The following is a 24,865-nucleotide window of genomic DNA, read 5'->3' as shown; positions in this document are numbered from 1 at the left end:
TAAGCGCGCACCTACTTACACTGCTCAAATCTCAGCTTTTGCAACACTTTATACTACATAGCACACTTACATCTGCAGGCACTCTGCGCGCATTTGGCTCTGCATTGTCTGCAGAAAGCTACAGCTATCCCCACCTTTTACAGCTACTACATACATAGTTGTGGTCTCGATCTTCTTTTTAGACTGTGCCTGCAGCCGTCAATGGCAGCAGTACGCAGTCCTCACCCAGACAGAGTTTCAAACGCGTCGCTCGCGCAGCTAAACGCTTTGGCGGCGAGAGATGTCGCCATTGCTGCTGTTGAAGAACTTTTAAGTTCTTTTCACTCCAGCTTGTTTAGTTTGATTTCATTAGAACTAATATTTTTTTTTTACTTTTTGTTTCAATTCGCGTATATGATTCGTAAGTCTACTATAGTGGACTGATAGTGTTTTTATAAACCTTTGTTTTTTATAAAGCTTTTCCAAATACTAAAATTTCTAACCGTTATTCGCAGTTATATCCGTTTAAAACTCCGACCACAAAGTATCTTAACAATAAATGCATAAAAATACCTCGTTCGTATTAAATCCTAAGTGAATATTATTTATTGTCTCCCATAAATTTAATGAAATAAAATATTCGAAATTCAACTAAAACTTCGCAAGACATAAGATCCGAGGATTACGCTAGAGCAGCGCTGAAAATGGATTACGCTAACTTGAAATGTAAGTATGGATTTCATAAAAGCATATTAATGAAGAGATATTTTTTTTTGGTTATGCAAAAATTCGTACAACGGGGAGGGATGGACTGCCCTGGCAAAAGTTTAAACTGCAGTTAGTGTTGACCAGACATTGCGTAACCGAGATATTCAAGCCTTGAAATGCTTTGAAAATCGCGTTCCGCCTCTTTGTAGAAAATATCATATTATTTGAATTGTAAAGGTACCCTGACGGAATCGAGTGATTTTTTTTTTAAATCGACTAATTGAAAGGTTACTTTAAAAAAATGCAATGATTTTTGCATAAAAAAAAAAACAATTTGTGTCTTGGAAGTATGAAAAAAAGCATCTGTGAAGTCCACAACGCAAGCGTATTCAAAAGAAACATACTGACTTTGAAGTTCATTCATTTTAAAGTAGTTGAAATTAAATACAGAGTCGGATAGTCGACTTGCTGCTTGCACACAATTCGAACTGAACATTTGAAAGCACATTTACATCTCTGGCTTTAGCTGAGAGTGTAAAGATGTTTGCTACAATTCAAACAAATCTCATTTAATTTTAAATTTTTAATTTCGGTTTTTCTTAGTTATGAAAAAGCATCTGTGAAGTGCAGAACGAAAGCGTATTCAAATAAAACATACTGACTTTGAAGTTGTTTAAGCCAAATTCATTTTAAAGTAGTTGAAAATACATGCAGGAAAAGGCAATTGACTGCTTCCTAGGACATCCCCATGTTAAATAAATGAGTTCGTTGCAGTGAGAATTTCAATTAGTTATCATTTAAAATAAAGTAGTTTATAAATTACCTTCAAACCAATTCAATTTCCTCCAGGGGAGTTATAGCTACGGTGACCATTCGTACCGATTTTTGCGGGACAGTACACGATTTTTCATATTTGTACCGATTACTTCCCGATTTTCAGTGTTTTATTTATTAATTTGAAAAGAGTCTCCCTGTACTCTGTCCCAAAAATAATTTTTCTTACAAACGTGGCAGCATATTCGTTATCACAAAGAACATAGAATATAAGGAAGCCATAAACATAGCCAGCATCCTTACTTTCTATGATTTTTGGTTATGTTTTATTCTGTTTTTTTATTTTAAGTTTGGTTTTTTTTCCATAAAACGATTCTAACTTGAGTTTAGTAGTGAACTACAAATTCCCTCAAAAACTTCATGGATATGAAAAATATAAGCTGTAGATACAGTGGCAAAGATATAAATAGGGAAGAGGCATTTTAACATTCTTTGCCTAATTACCCTTTCGATTAATTAATTTTTATTACTTTTTATGTAAGTGTAGCTCGTTATTTAATAAAGACAATGCGAGTCAAAATTTTAAACGTTGTACAAAAATTAGCTAAGCTCGACAAAGTTTCATCAAAATTTTGAGCTTTTTAATTAGATTTCTTACATTCCGGGGGAAATCTGGTCACCGTATTTATAGCCCATTTCCGCCAAGAGCTTAACTACAGTTAAGTGCCCAGGTAAGTGCAAATAACGTAAACAAAGGGTGATCAGTAATGTTTATTTCTTACTGTTTGCCTTTTTGGTTTGATTGCTTGTAGTTAAAATGAGAAGTTTCCTCGTTGGAGCTGTAATATCCTTTTTCTAATAGGCATAAACTGGAGTTAAGGCTTGGTGGAAATGATCTACTATAATCGTTTTCAGTTCATATTAACCTCAAACTGACTCCTACGCTCTTCTTAAATTTTTTATAATTTTTTTTTAAATTTTTTTGTGCACGTGCCAATAAATTATATCATTTTGTTACTGTGATGTGAGAAATTGCAATGGTAGATTCGTGATCAAAATGTATTTAACAACGTGCGATTGAATTTGATCGTGCTCCCATAACTTCTTTATATTCGTTTGCCATATAGGATCCATCATTTTAGATTTTCCAAACCTAACTTTTTGTTTGTAAACAGCAAATTTAATCTTTTTTTTTTAAAGTCATCCGCGATATAGGATCCGTCATTTGCAATTTTCAAAACACTTCAGACTTCAGATTCGCAATCAGCTACCCCATAGACAGTGTCATAAAAATTTAATATTTTTTTTTACAAGTCATCCGGTATATTGCACCCGCCATTTCAAATATTCTAAATCTGACTTCAGATTCGCAATCAGCGAGCTCAAGAACCCAAAGTCAAAAAGCGTAGCATTAAGCAAAGTCTCAATAATTACAAATACATCGAATTCCGACTGGGAAATTAGCAAACGCACGTCCATCGACTTCGTTCTGAGCCCCGACGCATTTTGAAAATAAACTTTTAAATACTTTTTTATTCCGCATAAGGTGTGAGCTAAGCTTCTCCGAGAGTTTGTGCATTTTTCTCGAAAAACGAGATTGACGAACTGTCACATTCACTATATATGTACGTAAAGTTAACTATTTTTACAATTTTACGTCGTAATAAGTTTACTTTTGCGTTGTACCTACGGTGACCATATTTATGAGAGGCGAATACGGGACAAAAAATAGTTTTGGAAATTTTTTCCACACTGTTTTCCCTGAAACAGTATCCTTATAGTAACACCACAAATTTGTAGGATAATTTTCTCGAGATTTTTACCCCTTAAAATTTGCTTAAAGAAATTGTTAAATTTTAGTATAATAAAGTGCAATTTTAGTATAATAAAGTGCAATATAAAGCTAGCAATGAACACCTCAGAATAATATTGAAGCATTGTATGTAGCCATCATAGAGTTTTATTATTTGCCATGTAAACGCTCGTAGTTTGACCTTCGGCAAACTCGACTACTTTAATTATCTTTTTTCAGATATAGAACTTGATATAGTTTGTATAATAGAAACATGGTTTAAACCAATGGTCGGCAAAGCTGACTTACGTGAGCAGTACGCTAATCACATGCATTCTTACGCTCTTCAAATCATGGTCTGATTATGGCAACTTAAGACTATGTTCAAACAGGCACCTAATTGCCAATTAACACACTTTTCACCAATTTAAGCCTTAATTGTTACCCAATTTATCATACAAAATTCAAATTATCGATCACATATCAACTTAGTTACTCACATGCAACAAATGTTGGCTATGAAAAGAATCTTTTCGAGTAGCGCGAGACAAAACTATGTTGTAGAAAAGGTGAATCACTTTCCTCCCAGTTCTTCGATCTGACGTTTAAAAAGAAATATTTTCCGTCTATCTAACGAAATCAACTACATTTGCTTTACTTTGACCGCCCTTATGTATCATTTGTATGCCCCTTCACAAAGAAGGGAAGCTATAAGACCAGTTGCCCGCACCAGAAAATGCATTGAAATGTCCATAAAAATAAGAACTGATTTCCTGAGAAGTTATTTGGCTACGTTCCAAATGTACCAAAAATTTTGTGTTTGTACCGAACGGACTTTCAAACTAAATAAGAGTACGATTGTACCAACTTTTCCATCACTGTAGATAATCCAGCAGCTGATTTCGTATCGCTAATTGCGCAGCTGACGTGTGTGTGTGAACACTAAAGTCAATGCCGCAATTTATGTAAAGCTTAATTGCCTGAGCTAATTGGCCTGTTTGAATATAGTCTAACGTAACTTGCAGGCTCTCACTTAAATATTATCTTAAATGGATGTGGCTTATAATTGAACAACCGAAACTTAACGTAACTTAATGCCGCGTCGAATCTGTTTCAGTTAAGTTAAGTTAAGTTGCCATAATCAGGCTTACAGTCGTTGGTGAGACAGCAACAAAGCAATATAGGCGAAGCTGCGTTTGTTATTTTGCTTATACATGTACATGTGTACGATTAAAAACTACCTTCAAAAAATACTTTATGGAAAAAGAAGAAACATTTTAGAAGGTGCCCCCAACCCAAACTCAGAAAAATCCTTTTTCGACCGCTCTATTGCACATACATACAATAATTATTTTGTAACAAAAAAAAACAAAATCATTACTTTTTTTCAAGGAAAATTTGATATTCTCACAAGCGTTCCTACATTCGTTACCTTTACCCCATACGATTGGCTTTCACACCACTGTAGCTCAAATTGCTCACCACTGTTCCAAACAAATACTTGACAACTCCCAGGATAACTTTCTTTAGATAAGAAACCTTGTTTTTTTTACATAAGTTGGTTTATATTGCAAAACCAGAATACATATTTAAAATCCTAAAATTTGGGCAAAGCGAAAATCTGCTAAATATTATAATACCTAAGACTACATATGTATGTACATTGTTACTTCTCGCACATTCTTTGTTCATGCTGCACAATTATGGAACTCTCTTCGACCCACTAAAAAATTATTAAGGATGCTAGATGCTTAAAGAATACAATACAAACTTGCTTCTCTTACCATAAGTCGATGTGGCGCTTGCATAAAATAAACATATAAATAAATGAAATCAAGATGAAATGAAAAAATAAAAGAACTGCTCAGCATTCCAAGAAAGGTTACTTCGAAGGCCATGACCGGTGTAACCGGTCATTGGTTATTTGGTAGGCACGCTTCGAGATTAGGAGTATTCACCCATAAATTTTGTAGAAGTTACAGAGATGGGGAAGAGGAAGAAAGAGTTGAGCACTTCTTCTAGAGCCTCCCAGATTTAGCTAAGCTTTCAAGGGAAGGAATTCCTTAGATCTCTCACAAAACTAGGCGATGTAGGAATAAAAGCAATTCTTATTCCAAACGATTCCATGAAATATAGTCAATGAGGTTTCTGTAACTGCCACATTACGAACTGACTGCCGAATATAAGTTGATTCGTCACTATTGTAGCAATCTTAAAAATAGTACTAGGAAATAAAAATGTATTTTATACATATTTAAAAAATCGGTTTTGAATTATACTTCATGAAAAACTACTAAATGTATATATCATTTTGCACACAAAATTATGCAACTCAGCGAAATTTCTCGCAAAAGTCATCATTTTTGTAGAGCGAAAAGAAAAATTTATTAAAATAATCCGCTTATGTTGTGCAAAGCGTTGTGTGAGAAGGGGCGCACGAGGGAAAAGCAATTGCAACAAACAAATTACACTCAGAAAACTTTGCCATTTGCTTATCAGCAAATGAACACGCTTCAGTGAAATACCAAATTCATGCCGATTTATCGTTTTCATTTTTTTTTGTCTCTATTTACTTGCAGAAATGGAGAATGACCCCAAAACGACGCCCACGACTGCTACTGCTGCTGTCTTTGCTGGTAGACCAGAAACAAACAGAAGAATAACACACAAGCTGAGCAACAACAACTACAACAAATTACAGCAACAATAATCCTACTACACAACAAACGGAATTATGAATTCCTACAAATAAAATGAAATAAAATATCTGCTCATATGAATGTATGTATGTATGTCTGTATGTGTACATGTGCGCATACCAATGTACATATGTATGTGTGGCGTTTGCACTGAAGTCGTAAAAGGCGAATTAGAGTGAAAACTGGGCATAAATGCGCGCTGTTGTGCGTCTGCAGCTTTGAAATCGAAAATTGTAGCATAACTTTGGGCGCACAAGCATGCTGCTGTGAAATTAACGCGCGCGCACACACACACACACAAATAAGCGAATTAGTGTGAAAAGGTGTGATAAAAATAAGTGGAAAGTGGTCGCGGTAGTGAAGTTAGAATTTGGAGACTCGTGCAGTGCTTGAGTGCGTTGGGCGGTCGGAACACCCACAAGGCGGTAATCAACTTTCCGTGCAACATAAAGCGGACCAACCGCGAGTGTTTAAAAATTATATATATATATAGCTATACAACAACAACAACAACAAGAAAATTTTAACTGCTTACCAGCAAGAAGCGCAATCACAACAACTACAACAACAACAATATCAGCAACAATCAGCGCAGCAAGCAGCAGGGTAGCATCCTCATCACCATGAAGGGCTTAACAGCGTTTAAGGAGAAAGCCACGTCCGCCTTTAGTGGGTGAGTGTGTGCATTTGCAATCAAATTGGTAAAAAAAGGCTAGCGCTCATACAAAGTTCGAAATTTAATTTAACGGACCACTGACTGGACATAGTCGAGCCAGTAGAGGGGCAAGCAAATTGCATTTTGTTTTTGTTTTTGTTTTGTGAAGTCAATTCGATGTACATAGCTAAGTATTTGAGCTGGCGGAAAATGAATTCATTTGTTACGGTTTATTATTGCATCAAATTTCTGCCATATATCACTTTTACAATTGCGCGGTTAGGGGGATTGAAGTTTATAATCAAAGGCAATAAATTTTAGAAATTGCTCGTCGACTGTATTTTTGGGCATTAAAAAATTGCATATTTTATAAGTACTGCGCTACATTGTTTAAACTGAAATTCTAGAATTTCGGCTATAGACGCTGGTGGGTATAGAAGACTTTCTTCGAACTGGAGATAAGCTAAGTTCTCAAAGGTCTCGCATCGAAAAGCTTTCAATATGTCCTGTTTTATAAAAAACCGAAAACTTTTCAAATCATGTTTCGTTTGTCATCCATGCTATAATATTTCATTAATCCTCTCAGGACAATAAATTCATAAAAAAATCATGATCTGAATTGTAAATTTTGATTAATCAAGGGCTAAGTAAACCAAATATGATAAAAAAAATAACTTTCTAAAAATATGCATTGATTTCTACTAAGAACAAATTTCTTCCCAAATTTTTTCTTCTAAGAGATTTTGAATCAAACTCATAATTTACTCCTACAAAAATTATTTTTTTCCAAAACAATTTTTTTTTATTATTTTTTCCAAAATAATTTTTGTTTGAATTCTTTCCCAAATATTTTTTTTCCAAAAATTATTTATTCTAAAATAAAAATATTCTTTTTTATGTATGGTAAATTTTTCATAATTTATATCTTTATTTATAAAAAACTAATTTTCCTACATATTTTTTTCTAAAAAATTTAAAAAAGTTTTTCATGAAAAACCACTATTTCTCTTTAAATATTTTAAATTGTTTTTTTTTATTCTTATTCCTAAAAGAAAATAATTTTTCTCGAAATAGATAATTATACAGCATTATTTCTACCCAAAAAAATCTTTGTTTCTGATGGTAATTACTTTTCTAATTCAGGTTAATATATTTTTTCTAAATTCTGGGGTTTTCGTAAAAAACAATTTTTTGGCTAAAAAAAAAATTCTTAAACAATTTTTTGTTTCTAAAATTTCGTAATAAAAATAGGTAAATGAATATGAGGCACATTCTGAAAACAGAGAAAATAATACTATATACCAAAACACACAAATTTATTATGTGTGCTTTTTTTGGAAAATATGTTTATCTTGGCCATGGAAGGGTTAAATTGCATTTAAAGTTTAAACAGGTTGCAGCCCTTTTTTAAAATATTTTCGAAACAAATCTTTCTATCGTTTGACATTCTTATTGATTAAGCTTAATAAGACTTCTAAAAACATTTGCGAAATAAACAATTCTTAATCATCTTCTGACATGATTTTATAAAAACTTTTGAAAAATGGGGTTCGACTTAAAACAGGTAGCAACCATTTTCAAAATAAAGTTTTTTTTAGCTGGCTGGCCATATTGTAATATTTAATTTATTAATAAAATTTAATTAACAATTTTAAATGTGGTGGCAATTTTCCTTAAAATGTTTTGTTTTCATAATAAAGATATTTTAAATCTCGTTCGTTTGGCATCCGTATTGTGGAATTTCGTTGGATTTCATTGAACTTTATAATTAAATTTATTTTGACTTTCTAAACAAAGCTTCCTGAAAAATCTCTAGATGTATACCCAAGATTTTGTTTAACTTGTTATCTAGCTTCTTGAAAAGGGGTTATTTTAGCTTCTTGAAAAGGTGGTAGTTCTCTAGAAGATTATGTTTGCAATAAATCGTTTTTTAATTCCATCCCTTTGACAACCACATTGTTGTAAAATTTTATTTAGCTACTAATAAATTGACTTTAACTTTTTTAAAAGTTAGCCAGACTTCTTAATTAAACTGAACAGCTTTCAACCTTTCTAAAGAATGTTTCCTTAAAAAAGAGAAACAAACATACTTACACACTCACTCACATACCCGTCAATTATATTGATTTAAATTCCTAAGCTGATGGCAACCCTGGTTTAAAATATTTTTTCTATCCCGTTTTAAAACCTATTTTAGAAAATTTCATTTAATTTTATTAATTTATATTGATTTTGAATTTCTAAATAGGTGGCGGCCCCTTTAAAAATAATTTTGAAATACTACTTTCTCCAACCTCTCCCGTTTAAAATCCATATTATAGCGTTTAGTTTAACTTGTTGATTAATAATAATTAACCGACTTTAACCTTTTATCAGGTGGCAACTACCTTAAAAATTATTTCCGAAATAAATCGTTTTGAAACTCTGTAGTTCGACACTCACATTGTTTTCATATTTTATTTAACTTAGTGGTTAATTGTATTCAACTTTTGAAAGAGGTGGCAACTCTAGAGCAACAAACACACACACACTCACTCATTCACGAACTTTAATTTTTTTAATATTAGCCGGATTAGCGGACATAACAGTAAGCTATGAAATGATCGTTCGAAGGCCCTTTAAATCAAAAATCCTCTCTGCTTAGTTGTGTTTTACTGTCTTCTTAGATGGAAGGACAAAGTACATATTTGGCTTGTCTCTGCCCAAGTGTGTGTATGCGCGTTTGAAAGAGCCCCTAAATAAGCCTTAGCCATAAAGTGCTTATTAGCGTGGGCCGAAAATCCGTTTTTTTTTTTTTAAATTTTGATTGGTAATAGCAAAGTATATAGTTTATTATGCTCTAAAATAATCTGTGTGAAAGATGACGATTTTTGATCAATATCTTAGGCTCGCTCAAGTCCATCAAAGTTCCATGTGCTCAAAATATAAAAATTCCATTCCAGAGAAAAGTTTCCGACAAAAGTTATGTAATTTTATCGGCAGAATCCGAATGTAAATGGTAAAAACATGCAGGTTCTATTAAAAAATGGACTTCCGGACAGTTCAATCCACATCCGGGCGAAACCGGAAGTCGGTAGTACCACCAAAAGATAGAGCATCCCTGATTTGGTCGGTAAAATTTTTGCGTTTTTCAATAAAAAAAACATTTCCCCCCATTTTAGAGGTGGTCGAGGGAGGACACCCTGTATACATTAATATTTTGTACCGAAGTTGTGGCCTCCGGCGCTCAACGAAAGGCTCAAACAAATCGAACTACTGGCTAAAAAGTGAATAGAAATGGAATTAAGACAGCGTACGGCAGCTTGCATGCAACCGGAAAGTTGTAAAATTATTGGCATACCAATAGGAATTCACTTATAGAGCATGATGACTTACTTACTCATCAAAAGCGACGGATGAATATCGATGACGCAGGCACAACAAACAAAAAAAATAGAATAGAATCGAGTTGTGAAAGTAAAAATTCCAAACGTATGACATTGAACACACTGGCATGCGGACTATGCCACGCGATACACGTCGCCACGAGGCGTTGATGTCTCGCACTTGTGGAGCCGGAATTCCGGACACGTTCCAGGCACGTGCACCGCAGAGAAAAGCGGAAATGGTTATGAAGTGCGAGCTTTATGTGAGCATAAGTACATTTGCTAGGTAACCGAAGCTGTAACGGATGAAGTGGAGAGTAGCTATTTGAGAGCATGAGATGAGTAAGCACAAGAAAAAAATGCTCTTAATTGAGTGCACTAAGATCTATTCCGGAGTATGTACCTAAGCTGGAGTGGAGTGAAGGATGCAATTTTTATGATTTTCCAAGAAGGACAGGTGATCTGGTGGCATCATGGCATTGACTGATTTTGAAGAATTCGCAGCAGCGAGTACAATCTATTGTCTTGGAAAGTGCGCAAATGCATTGACGGCATTATGAAGCAAAATTTGAAATTACCTAAAGCAGAGCTTGCTTTCACTATTTCCTTAATTTCTTACTTGATATACATATTTAATTGCGAACTGTTAGTGATATTAAGTGGCGTAATTGAGGGTTTGAGAGTGTAGAAAAATGCCGCTTTTAGTGAACAAAGCACAGCGAAGACATTGAGTACCCCACCAACCACACTTGGCTGCAAACAAAAGAAAATGAAATTGAAATGCGTGCAAAGCGTGAAAATGTTATTCATATCAAAAGCAGAAAAGGCGAAAGTAAGCTGAAGGAGCTGAGAGTACAGCCTCGCTTACATTGGCATCCTGGCAGGAGCCACTCAACAACAAAGCGGCCGTTTTTCTTCAAGAAGACGCGCACAAGTGTCTGTCAAAGAGTGCCATTGTTCCAGTAAGACGCGTGAAGACTTTTCCGCGCTTTCACGCACTGCTGTCAATGCCACAAACTGCTTATTGAATCTACATGTACTCGTATCTAAATATGTATGAAATATGCAGACGTGTGCGCAAGTTTTATTTGCGGCAGGCTCCCTCACCTAAAAGCCTGTACAACAAATCGACCTGCATTGAATGCGAAATTAAAAATTAGAATACAAATATACAAGCGATTCAATTCAAATGCTCAAGAACTAACTTTTGTTGTAGCTGTGGTTGGCACTTGCTTTCACTTGTACACTCTCACTCGCCGCCTAAGTCACTTTTCACACTCTCCCAATCGCACATATCGGTTACGCCACCGGGACAAGTGTTTGCTTCAGGCTGCTTCCTTCAAGTGCGTCCTTGGCAACACGACGACGGCAATTGATAGCTGCGGAAATTTTATGCAGCTCTGCCTCCTGCGCTCCACTTTATGTGCTGGTATTGTAATTGAAATTGCTTTACTGATTCTCAATAACACAACGCTTTCATCTTAATGGTTTCTTAATGTGCGTCTTTATATTAATTTGAAAGTGGGCTGGAACCCCGCAAAAAACGTTGAACCATGTGATTCATTTGTGCCATATTGGAGTGCTTAAAAAGTGCTCTTCAGTAATGCGGTAGCGGACCAACTCGTGTCTCTACACCAGCTTATTATTACCCGATCATTGCTCGTGTCTTAACGATCTTAATCCCTACGCGATGTCTATTGCGCTGTGTTGCCAAAGAAGTCCCTTTTCAGCTCCATATATTTATTCGAGCGTTTATTCAAAGAGGATTGTTTCTTCAGATTTTCAGTTAGCCTTTTTGCTTCCTCAAATTCAGTTGTTTTTGTTTTAAATCAGTATAGAATATATCCAACAGTTGAAAAGCTCAAACCAATTGATATATTTAGATCCCAAAAAAGCTGTCACCATGACCTTATTGGCACTTTCACATTTGTTGTTGCCCGTTCACTCAGAGATTTGGTTATAAAACGCCAATCCTCTTCTTTCTTGTTGATTGGCGCCGTAGCCGCCTAAGCGATTTTGTCCAAGTTTAACTTTCTGCTACCAACAACGGATACCATGTTGAATATTTTCAGGGATGGAGCATTTCCATCCATTCGTACGACTTGCCAAAGTAACGGTTCAACAGTACTTTACTTTAATTTATCGGTATACAGTTTGCATTATTCGCCGTCGCCAACGCGCAAAGACCGTAAATAATTTTTCACGTTTCGTGGCATAGGCTAGGAGGAATTTATTCCTTGATTGCATAATCAAACCAAAGAAATACTTGTTGGCTGCACTGATTCTCCATTGGATTTCTAGACCGACATTATTCCTGGCTCCTAAATAAACGAAGTCGTATACCTATCGAAATTGTAACTTTCAACAGTGAAGTGAATGCCGAGGCTAAAATGTGCTGACTTTTGATCGTTAAGTGGTGTTTTGAACTCTTAAAGTCCAAATCGGAAAGGACCTTGCAGTTGTAAAGCCAATGATATCGTTGCCACCGACATGCGTAAATAGTTCTAAGCTCTTCTAAAAAATGTACTCTGGTTGCATTTATCTAGTTCTGCAAGTCTTTTTATTTTCTCCACAATCAGATTAAAGATGTCGCAAGATAGGGTATATTCTACTAAGATTTGTTTACATTTAGTGAATACCTGCGCTATGATAGGTTTAAGTCACACTGATGAGCCCAATTAGTTCGTTAATTCGCTTGATAAAGCAAACCCTATTCTACACAATAGTTGATGCATACACATATTTAGTCAAATCCTCCCCGCCGCAAATTGGTCGAAAATCGAAAAACACTGGCTAAAATATGAAGGTGTTGGTTGAGCTCGACATTTTTAAGCACGCATATACATACATATTTTAGAGGCCGCTAGTAACGAAATCTCTACTAATATATATTTTGAAAGCCATTTTTTTGTGTTCGCAAAGCTTGAGAACGGCTGAACCGATTTTTTTGAAATTTCGGACAGCTGCCGCACACGTCCCAATAATGGTTATAGGCTAAACAAATTTCGATATATAGAGGGGCGTGGCACGTCCCATACAAACCGAATTTTTCATACTGCATATCTCTGGAAATGTTTCGAGTTAGGTATGCTGAAATGACCACCAGCTATTCGACTATGTTTTTATCTATCAACAGTAGCTCCTTAAAAGAAAATGTGTCTTCGTGTTTACTATGTAGCTTTGCTCTTCGTACCCCGTAATAGTCGAGCCGTGGAATGGGTTAATATTCTCCACTACATAGTTTCAGTGTTACAACAAAAACACAAAAAGAGAGGTTATGAAATCGTAGTTATTACATGCCGTAGGGTTTGATTTGTTTTTAACTTTCGTTAGCTCACTTCTTGAAGCTCACCACCAAATTTCAAACGAATTTCAGTTCACTTCAGCCAAATTCGAAATATCTGAAAAACCGTTATTAAGGATTAAATATGGTTCATATTTAAAATGTATATTATTATGAAAATGAATAACTAAAAAAAAACATTTTCTGATAGGTGGCGCAGGAGTCAATTTTTTTAATAATAAGTGGTTAAATTTCTTTACGCTAAAGTATATAAAAATTACAAAAATATGACAAAATTATGCAACAAGTAATTTTAAGGCAAAAAACAAAACTGACTTCAATTCTCATATAAAAATTTAAGATTATCGTTAATTTCTTCACGATCCAATTGTCGGTACTCTTGAGGTACTTCCTTGCCGATGAAATAAGAATTTATGAAATCGGTTAACGTCGTCCAAAGTTATGCGGTAACATACATACAAAAAAATAAAAAATAAAAATATTCCGACAAACTGATAACCTCCTCCTTTTCTCAAGTCAGTTAAAAATTAAAGGCTTTGTTATTGAGATAAAATTTAAATATCCACATGTATAGTGATGGAAAAAATAGGGACGCGACATTTTATCAAGTATGTATTGGCTATTTTTCTTTTCTTTATTTAATGTTTATTTTTTTAACCCTTCAAACCCAATTTTTAAATTTTGTGCAAAAATTATGAACACTCTTCACAGTTTCATCTAATTTGCAAACTTTTTAATAAGAATTTCTAGGAAAAATTTTTAAGTTCAGCATACTCAGAATTTCGAATTGGCCCTCAAAATCTTGGCTTAATGTTGAAAACCTCATTTTCGGTAGGCTGGAGTTTGCACTTGGCCTGTGGTAAAAATAATATTAGTGCGGCATTTGACTATTTTTCTTTTGTTGGTTTAATGGTAATTGATTTTTTATTAAAGTATTGCTCGTTATATAACAACAACGAAAATTTGAAAAAATCTATCCAAAAAATTTCAACAAAATTCCATCAAAGATTCAAACATTTTAATCCAAACTAAGAAATCCGAGTTTTAGACATTTTTTATTTAACTGGCATTGTTAAGCATTTTCTTCTATATGAAAAAAAAATCAAACATTCTTTATATGGGCGAAATTACAACTCACGGAGTTGTCATCAACCAAAAAATTTTTTGCAGTTTTACTATACGGGTTGCATTTTTAGACCAAGTTGTGTATTACAAAACTTGAAAATGCTTTAGTGGATTTTCATTTTGAACCGAACCGAACCATTTTTTTGGGTGGTTTTCGGTTCGGTTTTGGCATTTCAAAATAAAAACGGTTTGGTTTATGGTTCGGTTCGAAACCCGAAAAAAAACGACGGTTCGGTTCAAAACCGGTTTGCAGCCCTGAAATATATATATTCTTTTATTCACTTGTTAAATTTTTTTAACGTTTTACAACTCCATCCCTCAAGCAAGTTTTACGTGGGCATTTCTGTCGCAGAATACGCTGTATGCCATATCCCAGCGAGGCCATGTAGGCGGCACTTTTTCCCCGCAGTAGTTTTTCTTTTCTCTCTTTTACGCCGCAGCTTAGTGCAGGCTATCAAGTTTCGAGGCCCATCGAAGTCGACCAGCAGCAGTTCGTTATCGGTTACTTTTTCGTGAAGGCAAAGATGATATCGAAATCACTCTCCGAACCATATAGTGACGGGCGCAACGCTCGTGGATGCACTCCAAGCCCTCATAGAAGAGATCTTTGGGCGCCTGGCGTGGGTGCAATTGAGCGAAATGTTGAAGCATCTCGCTTTATTGCGAAAGCTTGCGAGACGATCGTCCACTAAGGTGTACGACCGTACTCGGTGACGAAGTCACTTTCCCGCCATAAACTCAACGCCAAATTTGCACTCCCTTACATGGCAGCAGTGTGCTTCTTGGCTTGCCCCGTCCATCTGTCAGGTTTTGAGCAGACTACAGGGATCCCTAAAGCGAGTACGTCGGAATTGGAACCACTACAGTTGATACTCTTTTTCTGACGGGACCCAGGGCGGGTTGGTTATCGCATCTCCCACATGGGTAGGATATGTAAAACAGGGTGTGCGAACGGGGACGCAAGAGTAAGCATAAAATTAAATATCTACCCAGAGGCTCCACTACACCCCACAGCATCCCAGCTATGATTATTTATGTAAATGGAATTTTTGCTCCATGCTCCACTTCTGAAAAATTTCGTAGATATAAAAAAAGTATGTTAAATCGTCTAAAATCCGTATACATGCGTATGCATGTTCTATTTGTGTGCGAATGTGAAAATATTGGACTGCAAACTACCATCTACACTCGTACCCCAAAATTTGCGCTTCCCACAGCTTCAGCACCAACGGCGACAGCGCCACAAATCCAGTCACGTCATTTGAGTCGTCGTTACAGAGAAAACTATACGCCGGATGCCAAAGTGTCTTCAATTCGCTGGCGCCACTACTTTTAATCTATTGGACGCCTGGAAGTCTGCAAAATTTTTACTGTAGCGACAAGAAAAGGCGCAATAAAAAAGAAAACTCAATGAAAACTGGGAGTATAACATAACAATCATTCAGAGATAAATATGGTAGTGGAGAGATACGAAATAAAATTGGCGTCAGACTAACTGGCTGACATTAAAGGGCAACTAGCAACGCGCACACACACGCGAACATGCGAGGAACTTTATTGAGATTGAGAAAAAGTGGCCATAAAATTTGCTGAATATTGGTGGTGGGGAGAAATGTGGAAAACAAGAAATATGCGTTTGCTGTCAGGACATGGCAAACGAACTACTTAGAAATGCGAAAACGAAAGCATTAACAAGCAGGCAAAGTACTATGTAAGTAGTGAGCTGGTGAGCGAATGGCATAGAAAAATGGCAGATATTTGAATTATGAGACAACAGACAAATATTTGCGAGGGGACAATGCATCAACAAAATAGAAATAAGAAAAATTGAGTTCGAGGAGGAGGAGGAGGAGATGAACTGACTCCTCAACAGTAAAAGTTGGCCGACCGAACGACCGACCAGTGGCTTGTAAGTGGGTTGATTAGTGGCTAAAGCACGATATTACAGGTCATTTATATATTTCTACGAATATGTATGAGCATTTGTGAATAAGTACCCAATGTAGTCGGCGAGCACGAATGCTCTAAGACTGTGTACACTCTTTCGGCGGTTGACAAGGAAATGTATGCCAATATTATTCTTCATAAAAAAATATATTTCACTGCCCCTGTTACGAATGCGAAACAAGCGAGAAAACTTGTTTAGTTCTTGACAATGAAATAAATTTACTTTTTGGTAGCCATCAGCAAAGCTAAGACCGCTAATATATGTGGAGAAAGCAAAAAGTTTCTCTGCGCCTAACACGCTTACCGAAATTCCTTTTTCTGGGCAATTAGTAAGGTTTCATGGCCAGTTTGTTTGGCAAATTGAAAATAAGTATTTGAAAAGGTATATCTGATTTTTTTTTTGTTAGAAATATATTCGATGGCATCTTTTTGCCCTAGCAACCTTACTACGGCTATGAATTCTGCGGAAAGTTCAAATCATTTACTCGTAAATACCCAAATAATTGGCAGCAAGTCGGTGGAAAAGTAGTACAAAAGCCAATTGAAGCACTTCAAATGGCGGCGAAAACAGGATTATTTGTGTTGCTGTTATGACAACGCTCTTTTGTGTAGTTAATTGATTTTGCATTCGAAGGCTTCGAAGGAGGAGAGGAAAAAAGTGAAATAGAAGTTAAAAGAAGAGGTTTTTAAAGCATTGATTGCAATGAGAAAAGCGTTCAAAGTGAAAGCTTTGAGCTTATGTGAAGTGAAACCGTTGGAAAAGCACGCATTTTAACAGATAGTTTTTGGTAGAGTTTGACTGAACTGAAATACGTACATGAACTCCTAAAGCTTGTTGGGAGAAGAAAAGAATACCTACATCTTGATTCAGCATTAATTTTATTTTTCGTACTTTCAAAGGCAAAATTCTAAAGCAAAAATGGCTTGTTCAGAGAGTAAAATGCCTCATGAAAAGGTTAAAAACTTACCTATAGGATTTCGTACGAGCTCAGGACGATAACTCACAAACTTAAGCCGCTGAGGCTGATTAGTTAGAGGTGCGTACTACCACTCTGAAATGGATAACCCCTGTTTTTGATAGACTTTTTTGTGCTGATTACGAATATGCAAGTAACTATAAAGTTTCCATCAGCTCCAGATTTTGAGGTCAAAGTGTTAAAAAATCGCACTGAAATTGTTAAATAGTTTTTGGAATGAATCATATCTTTGAAACTACGAAGTCCTTTAAAAAAAATCAGACTATTTCTGACTAAGTCCTGGCGTACGGGAAACGGCCAAATATCTTAAATAGACTTGCCGCAGGCTTCTTACTATGTAGTTGCTACCAGTTTGTAACCGATTAAGTGTAGAGGGTACTGCAGGATGTTGTGGTCCTTCTGTAAGACCAGAGTTCGGTGGTAGCCTAAGAAAGACAAGCCCCAAAAATACTTAAGTGAATCGTTGATTATGGCCATAGACTAACACTGGACCCTGTTAAACGGTAACAGCACTGAAACTCCCAGTGGCGGACTTAACGGTCAGCAAAAGAAGCAATGCTGACTGGGTCCGCAACAGAAGGGCCCCTGTGCTCTCACCAGCAACTAGCTCAAGTGCAAATTATTATGTTGTACTAAACTTACAATAACAACAACGATATTAAAAATCAAACGACGGTTCAAAAACGCCCTATCTCAAATCGCAACTCACAACGTCCGATCACGATCCACGTATCCTCTGGGTAGTGGCCAAACACGTTTGGGAGCAAGCTAAAGTGAGAAGACGTAAAACTTCGCATGCGCTGTGTTTGGGTCCCGTCACGTTAAAACCCCGCCCAATGGAAAAGAAAAACATGCCTCGAATGAGACCTCCTTCACCTTGATGACGACCACGGTAAACGTATAAAGGACTATGATTTGAGGGTATGCTCCTTGAATATCCGTACCCTTAATGGGGAAGGTGCCTCTGCCCAGCTGGTTAATGTCCTCGGGAAGATAAAGGCTGACATCACCGCCATTCAAGAAATGCAATGGACGTGGCAAGGGAATGAAACGTGGATCCTTGCGACGTCTACTACAGTTGCCACGTAAAGGAGCGCAAATTCAGTGGTGGACGAACGTCTATCCACAATTCGCATCAAAGAGAGATTCTTCACCAACTAGCTCATCTGTGCCCATACCCTGATGGAATAGAAAGACGAGACGTCCAAGGATCTATTCTCTGAGCGCTTGCTGACATTTCGACTTCGCTAGGGCCCCAAAAATGGTATTATGTAGTACTAGGTTCCAAAATTAAAAAATCCATCAAGCTACATGGCTGGCTCTATATCGAAAAACGAGAAACCATATCGACCATGTTTTGATAGACGGAAAGCATACTTCCAGACCACTTTCTTGATGTCAAAATGCTGCAATCACAACAGACCACTAATTTATTCGCCACTCGACTCACACACCTCCTCTCTGAGAGCACTCTTTAACAAAAAGAGATACGAGAGCAGTGGAGCCACATTTCCCGCTCATTAAGTACCAAGCTACCAAAGAAGTAATCGGATTTCAGCGAGCCCGAAAGAACAATTGGTATGATGAGGAGAGAAAGAATAATTTTGGCTAGAATCCAAATAGAAATCTTTTTCTTACAATTTTTTTGGATATATATTCCGCGAACTGAAAACCGAAGAATTTTAAGGAGAACTCATATGACAGTCCAATATTATTAAGAACAGAGGTAAATTTAAATGACAATTTTTTAATTCTTACAAATATGTATATAATCAGCGTTATCATGAGTTTCATTTTCTCCGAACCGGTTCAGTTTTCACTTTTGGTTTCCATGGTTTTACTATGGGCGGATGACAAATTTTCGGGTGAATTTTTTTTCACACGCGAAATTCAGAATAAGGCAGAATATATGTAATTTTCTGTTCTTAAAAAAGAACAACCAAAATAACAACATTCTCGTACAACTGCAACTATTGATATCTACGCACTTAATAAAATTGAATTTTATTTCAATTGGACACGTATGCTTCACCTCTTGTTCACAATAAATATATACACATATACAAATATAGAGCGTAGACCAACCCCTCCGCCTAGTCCACCCCAACAATCGAGCAATACAGCTTCTATTCCTGTAGCAAATTCACACTCACTTATTTACTTGCTGCTGTCAGCTCCTTTGGGAGTTCGGTTTGCCTTGGCTGGATGGCTGGCTGAGTGTCTGGCCACTGTGGTAAACACAACAATAATCGCCTTTCGCAATATATGTATATCTGCTGTTGCTGCCGGTGGTGGGTGGTATTCATTCGCATTTACCGCTGATTACCGGTATTGCATATTTTGCCGGTAACTACTCGTTTATCGTCTGCTATACTACCTTTCTTGTGAAAATGTTTGTACATACGCATCGATGTAGACATGTGTGCTCGCAGAACATTTGTGTGGCGTTTCCTACACACTTTCGCATTTCTCAGATTTTATTGCTCAATTACGTTGAAAGCTTCCAATCAACAGGTATTTTTGTGGCTTCACAGCGCATTGTATGGCCAGTTGGCCATTAATATGTAATTTATATGACCTTTGGGAATGGTGGTCATCGGCAGTTTGTCAACTAAATGTCATAATCAAGGAGGATGTGTGAGAATTTTTGATTAGGAATAAATACAGATATTTACATAAGTACTTATGTATGTACATATATATGTAGTACCCACACATTCATTCTTAACTTGCGTCAACTTTATACTATATAAAGCCGTAAACTGTCATCTAATCTCTAGAGCCTATTGGATCTAGTACCTAGACTCTCAAAAGTTAGACCATTGAGATTAAAGATGTTCCAAACGTTATTCTTGCCTGAAGTGTTCGTGCATAGTTTGTTATTTAATTCATATCAGACGAATAGGCTACTCGGCTTAATAAAAATATTTCTCTTGAGCAACACAGCCATGGAGATGGCTCCTAGGATCATCTTATATGCCCACTTTCCTTCAAAGCAGGATTGGATGGGGCGGAACTTCAGGAGCGGTAGATAGCGGTGAACCCCTTTACGAATGGATCGAAATTGGACGACAGGGTTGGTGGAGGGGTATTGTCTTCTGTTGAGAGCTTTCCATCAACACAAGTTCAGGCATCCGGACTGCTGCAGTGAACTTCAGGCCGAAGTGGCTGCTATTAGAATGGCAGTGAATTCAAAGCTCAGAAGCGCGATGACAGCTGGGGAGGGGAGCATTTATTCTAATAGCCAAGCGGGTCTTATGTGCACTAGAGCTGCGCTCTAATTTAGTTAAGTACAGTCTGCTCTCTATTTCAGTTGTATTAGGCGGCTCATTTGAGTACCGGGACAAAGCGAATTTGCTTTGTGGTTGACGAATTGTTTAGGAAAAATACCCTTGAAACTTTATCACCGGATAAAGAGCGGCTGAGGTGCCATTGATCGCCTGTGGTACAGTCTTGAATAGATATGATTCATGACAGCTCCACAAGCACCGAGAGCTGACAGGAGGCAGTCGAGGACATTCTTCACACTGACAAAGCCACAACAATCACTCTTGGTGGGGGTTTTAACGGGCCACTGTCTAATCGGTATTGACACCCTGTAAGGATGACCATATTACGTGTGCCGCAGTAGTCGGGAGGATAACGAGGTGTAATATGCTCATTTCCAGGCATTCGCGCGGCTTTTATTGAAATTCTGTGGCTCCCACATCCTTAATAGACCTGAGAAGCTCTGGGGCATTGAGATTAGCCAAATTCGTAATTGCCTAACCGGCTCGAGGCATCTTATCGATTAAGAATGTTGTATCACAAATGAAAATCCCTTACTTCTGGGACTGCCATCTAACCTACCCTTACACAGACTTGTACGCCCATGCATTAGTTTTTGAAAGCAATCGAAACAAAATGAAGAAGGGTAAAGGGCCCCTTCCTGGCCTGCAAAAACAAAAGACGCGCATACTGGCGCCAAAAAGAGTGGCGGTCATTTTTATTAGTTTGGCCAACTACTTAATAGATTCTGTATTTAGCATCATATAATTTATAAGAGGAGGTTTAACAAATCCGAAGTAAATTTTCCAAAATTGGAAATGGCGAATCCTAAATGGCGTCCAAGATTAAAAAAAAATTGGAATTTTTTTAAATTTGGTATTTAGAGGTTCTTTAGTTCGCTTATTACAAACTCTAAACTAGTTTTTGAAAATTCAAAATGCAAAATCTAATACTCGTATGGCGTCACTTTTTCAGCTTTTTCATATATAAATAAAGTTATTGAGGTTTGAACTTTGAAAATAACAAATTTCGTATTAAATAAAAAAAATTAAAATTTTATCTTTTGGGGCTGGGTAAAATTTTTTGGGCTGAACAAATCGCAGATGCCTTCATTTATCCCACATTTACATGCGTTAAGCCGTCTGTATTCTTATAATTGCTGATATCATTTCTTAATTAAATTCTAAAGTTATTTGAAAGAAGTTCCCTTTATTAAAATACATAAATATTTTATTTTGTCAAGCAATACCATTGGATTACTGAACTGCAAGAAAGTCACAAAAAGCACAATTTTTAAGATTTTGACAATTTATAGAAAATGAAAAAATGCTTAAATGTGATATAGATCAAATAAGATCATAGAGTTTTGAAACCGCATAAGGTTTAAGTTTTGGGAAATTTCCCTTATTTCTAAAGAAATTAACAGCAGTCAAAATTTCAATTTGACATAATTAATAAGATTTTCTTAGTTTTAGAGAAATTTACGGTCCAATTGACAGCTGCCAACTGTCAAAGTTTTGAATTCACCTACATTCGTGATTAATGTTTCTAAAAGCCTAATCAGTGGCATTTGAAAAAGATTTTCTTATTCTTAGAAAACTTACAATCCATTTGACAGCTGTCACTGTGACCACTGTGTCTAAAAACTTTATCCGCGGTATTTTCAAAAAGAGTTTCTTATTTTTAAATAAATTTACAGTTGATTTGACAGCTGCCGACTGTGAAAATATAAATTTTAAGGCATTTTCGAATCTAGCATAAAATATGGCCTCTCCGACCACTGTGCGCCGAATATAAGTTATTCTATTATGAGTTTTGTCATTGACTTGAGCTGAGCTATTAAGTTTGTAACAAAGAGTTTTAATAAGTTTTATAATACTGATAAATTTATGAATTTCAACATTTCACCTAATATTACTTCCAAAATGAGTTATACAAGTGCTATGCAAAAATATTGCGAGCGCCCGCACCATGGGTGTCACAATAATATTGTTATAACTTTGGAACTCCTTGCTGTTTAAGCCTGAAACTTTCTTATAAATTTCTTTAGTTTTCTTTAGATATTTGTTTATTATTCTGCATTAAAACAAAAAAAATTCAAACTTTATAACCACAACTTTTGCATTTGCAATAACCAGCTCTATACTTTTTATAAAAAAGTTTAAAAATCCGCCATTTTGTTTTTAATAACTCTTAAGAACTGTAGGTAAACTCAGTTTCTTTAGAAAATAAAGAATAAAATTACTTGTGATTTGATTCGTTAACCAAATAAGAAAAAAAATATTTGTATTTGTGATTTGATTTGTAGAACGATTCAATTTGATTCGTGATTTTTCAACTAAATATGTAATACTTTTTTTTATGTAACGCAAGCACGATTTTCAAGTGAAAAATGGTGCTTATCAGGTTTGCAACTTTCAAAACTGAATACAAAAAATATTAAGTTCGGAAATTTCGGAAGTGATAATCTCGAGAATCTCGTAATAGTCCGGAAATAGGCCTGAAAGTCAAGGGAATCCCGAAAATCTCGAAGTAGTTTCGAAAATCCCGAAGTAGGCACAAAAGTACCGAAATATAATAATTAGTTGGTCTCACGAAACCAGTGACATGAGTCTACATGAGTTTACATGGACGAACTTAACTCAGTGGGTAGAACACTGGGTTGTGCACCGAAATTCACGGATTAAAATCCCCGTGAGCTAGAAGAAGACGTTTGATTATACATATAGGAGATGTGGTGATCTCCGAAAAGTAAACTACTATCATTATAAACTATTGTTGCTTTGCCTGTCATTCAAATTGCCTCGAGCTCAAATACAATTATTGAACTAGTATTAATCAAAAATTGCACTTACCCTCTTTTAACACCTTTTTCCATTTCCATTTTTTCTTTATATTTCCCAGCATAAAACCGAACATCGAAAAATTTGAAATCTCTAAAAACTATCAAGGCGGCTATGGTGGTTATGAGGAGATGGAAGAGCGCGACAAGATTGGCGATGGACCCGGTGGTGGCATACCATACGATGATGATAGACCCGATTCGCCAGCCTCATTTGAGGAAATCGAACGCCCGCCATTACGAAAAATCGACAAATATCTTAAAGCCGAGTGCCCTTGTTTGCCAGCGCGTTACACGATTGCGGTGATGGCATGCATAGGATTTATGATATCCTTTGGTATGCGTTGTAATATGTCGGCGGCGAAGCTGAAAGGCGAACACAATCATGTAAGTAAAATGATGAGAAGCAATGCTATTAAAATGAATATATGTATGTATTTATGTATGTATATGTGCACATAACACTATGCAAGCAAAAAAAAAAATCAAAACACCCGAAATAGTGAATTTCTTCACAAAGCTTTGGGGAAGCCTGCGTTTTTAACTTTTCTCCTTGAGATCACGGTTTTTTTTAAAGTACTTCGAAATTTCAAAGAGATGATTTGTTAGTAAAATTTTTATACAAATTCAGGCAATTTAAAATTACAATATGGGCATTAAATGACGGAGAAAATTCTGTAGAAATAAAAAAAAATTTAATTTCTGGTTTCATAAGAACGAATAAGTATTGGAAATGACCTTTTAACTATTTTTTTTTTTTTTTGAGCTAATAAAGTTAGAAGGACGAAGTTCTAGGATGTGGTCGTGTTTATATGAGCAAATTTCACGAGTTGTTTTTAGTGTCACTTCCTTCTATCGCCAGAAAAAACCCCTAAATTCTGCTTGCATATACAGTGACTCAAACATATGACCACGTGTTGATTTTCTTCATATATTCGTAATGCTTTTGGAGCAAAATTTTTTTTTTGTTATTTTTATATAAAAATAACGTCTAAACTTTAACCAAACCTGTTTCGAACTTTATACAAAATGTAAGAAAATTCAAAAAATTTTCATCAAAATTTCAACTTTTTATTCTGAATTTTTAAGGTTTTTTAGCCGTTTGAAACTTACACTTTATTAGACTAAAATTGTATGAGCTATAAAACAGCTCAGAATAAAAAGTCGAAATTTTGATGAAAATTTGTTAAATTTTCCTAAATTTTGTATAAAGTTTGAAACTGTGATTTACACTGTTTTGGTAAAAGTTTAGACGATATTTTTATATAAAAATAACAAAAGAAAATTTAAATTTGTTTTTTTTTTCGAAATTGACCGCTTGCTGCAAATTCGTTCTACACTCCACAATGCATAACTTGGTAAACTTTTGTGGCTAAAATCCCTATATTTTTAATATTTTTATTGAGCTTTGTACCACGATTGTTTATTAGG

The 24,865-nt window shown here is 35.9% G+C and overlaps 1 protein-coding gene across 1 annotated transcript in view; it reads left to right on the top strand.

The window, feature by feature from the left end:
* Positions 1-500: 500 nt before the first annotated feature.
* Positions 501-24,865, top strand: part of LOC118741688 (vesicular glutamate transporter 1-like) — a 40,341-nt gene continuing 15,976 nt past the window's right edge. The window contains exons 1-3 of the mRNA XM_036473661.1: positions 501-705; positions 5,833-6,625; positions 23,497-23,821. Coding sequence (XP_036329554.1) covers positions 6,576-6,625; positions 23,497-23,821 — 375 coding nt within the window. The 5' untranslated portion in view covers positions 501-705; positions 5,833-6,575. The remainder of the gene's footprint in view (positions 706-5,832; positions 6,626-23,496; positions 23,822-24,865) is intronic.

Source organism: Rhagoletis pomonella, unplaced genomic scaffold (assembly GCF_013731165.1).
Source record: "Rhagoletis pomonella isolate Grant_MI unplaced genomic scaffold, Rhpom_1.0 Rhpom_scaffold_00006, whole genome shotgun sequence".
Classification (NCBI taxonomy): Eukaryota; Metazoa; Arthropoda; class Insecta; order Diptera; family Tephritidae; genus Rhagoletis; species Rhagoletis pomonella.
Note: the sequence above shows the minus strand (reverse complement) of the source record. Positions and strands in the feature narration are given on the sequence as shown.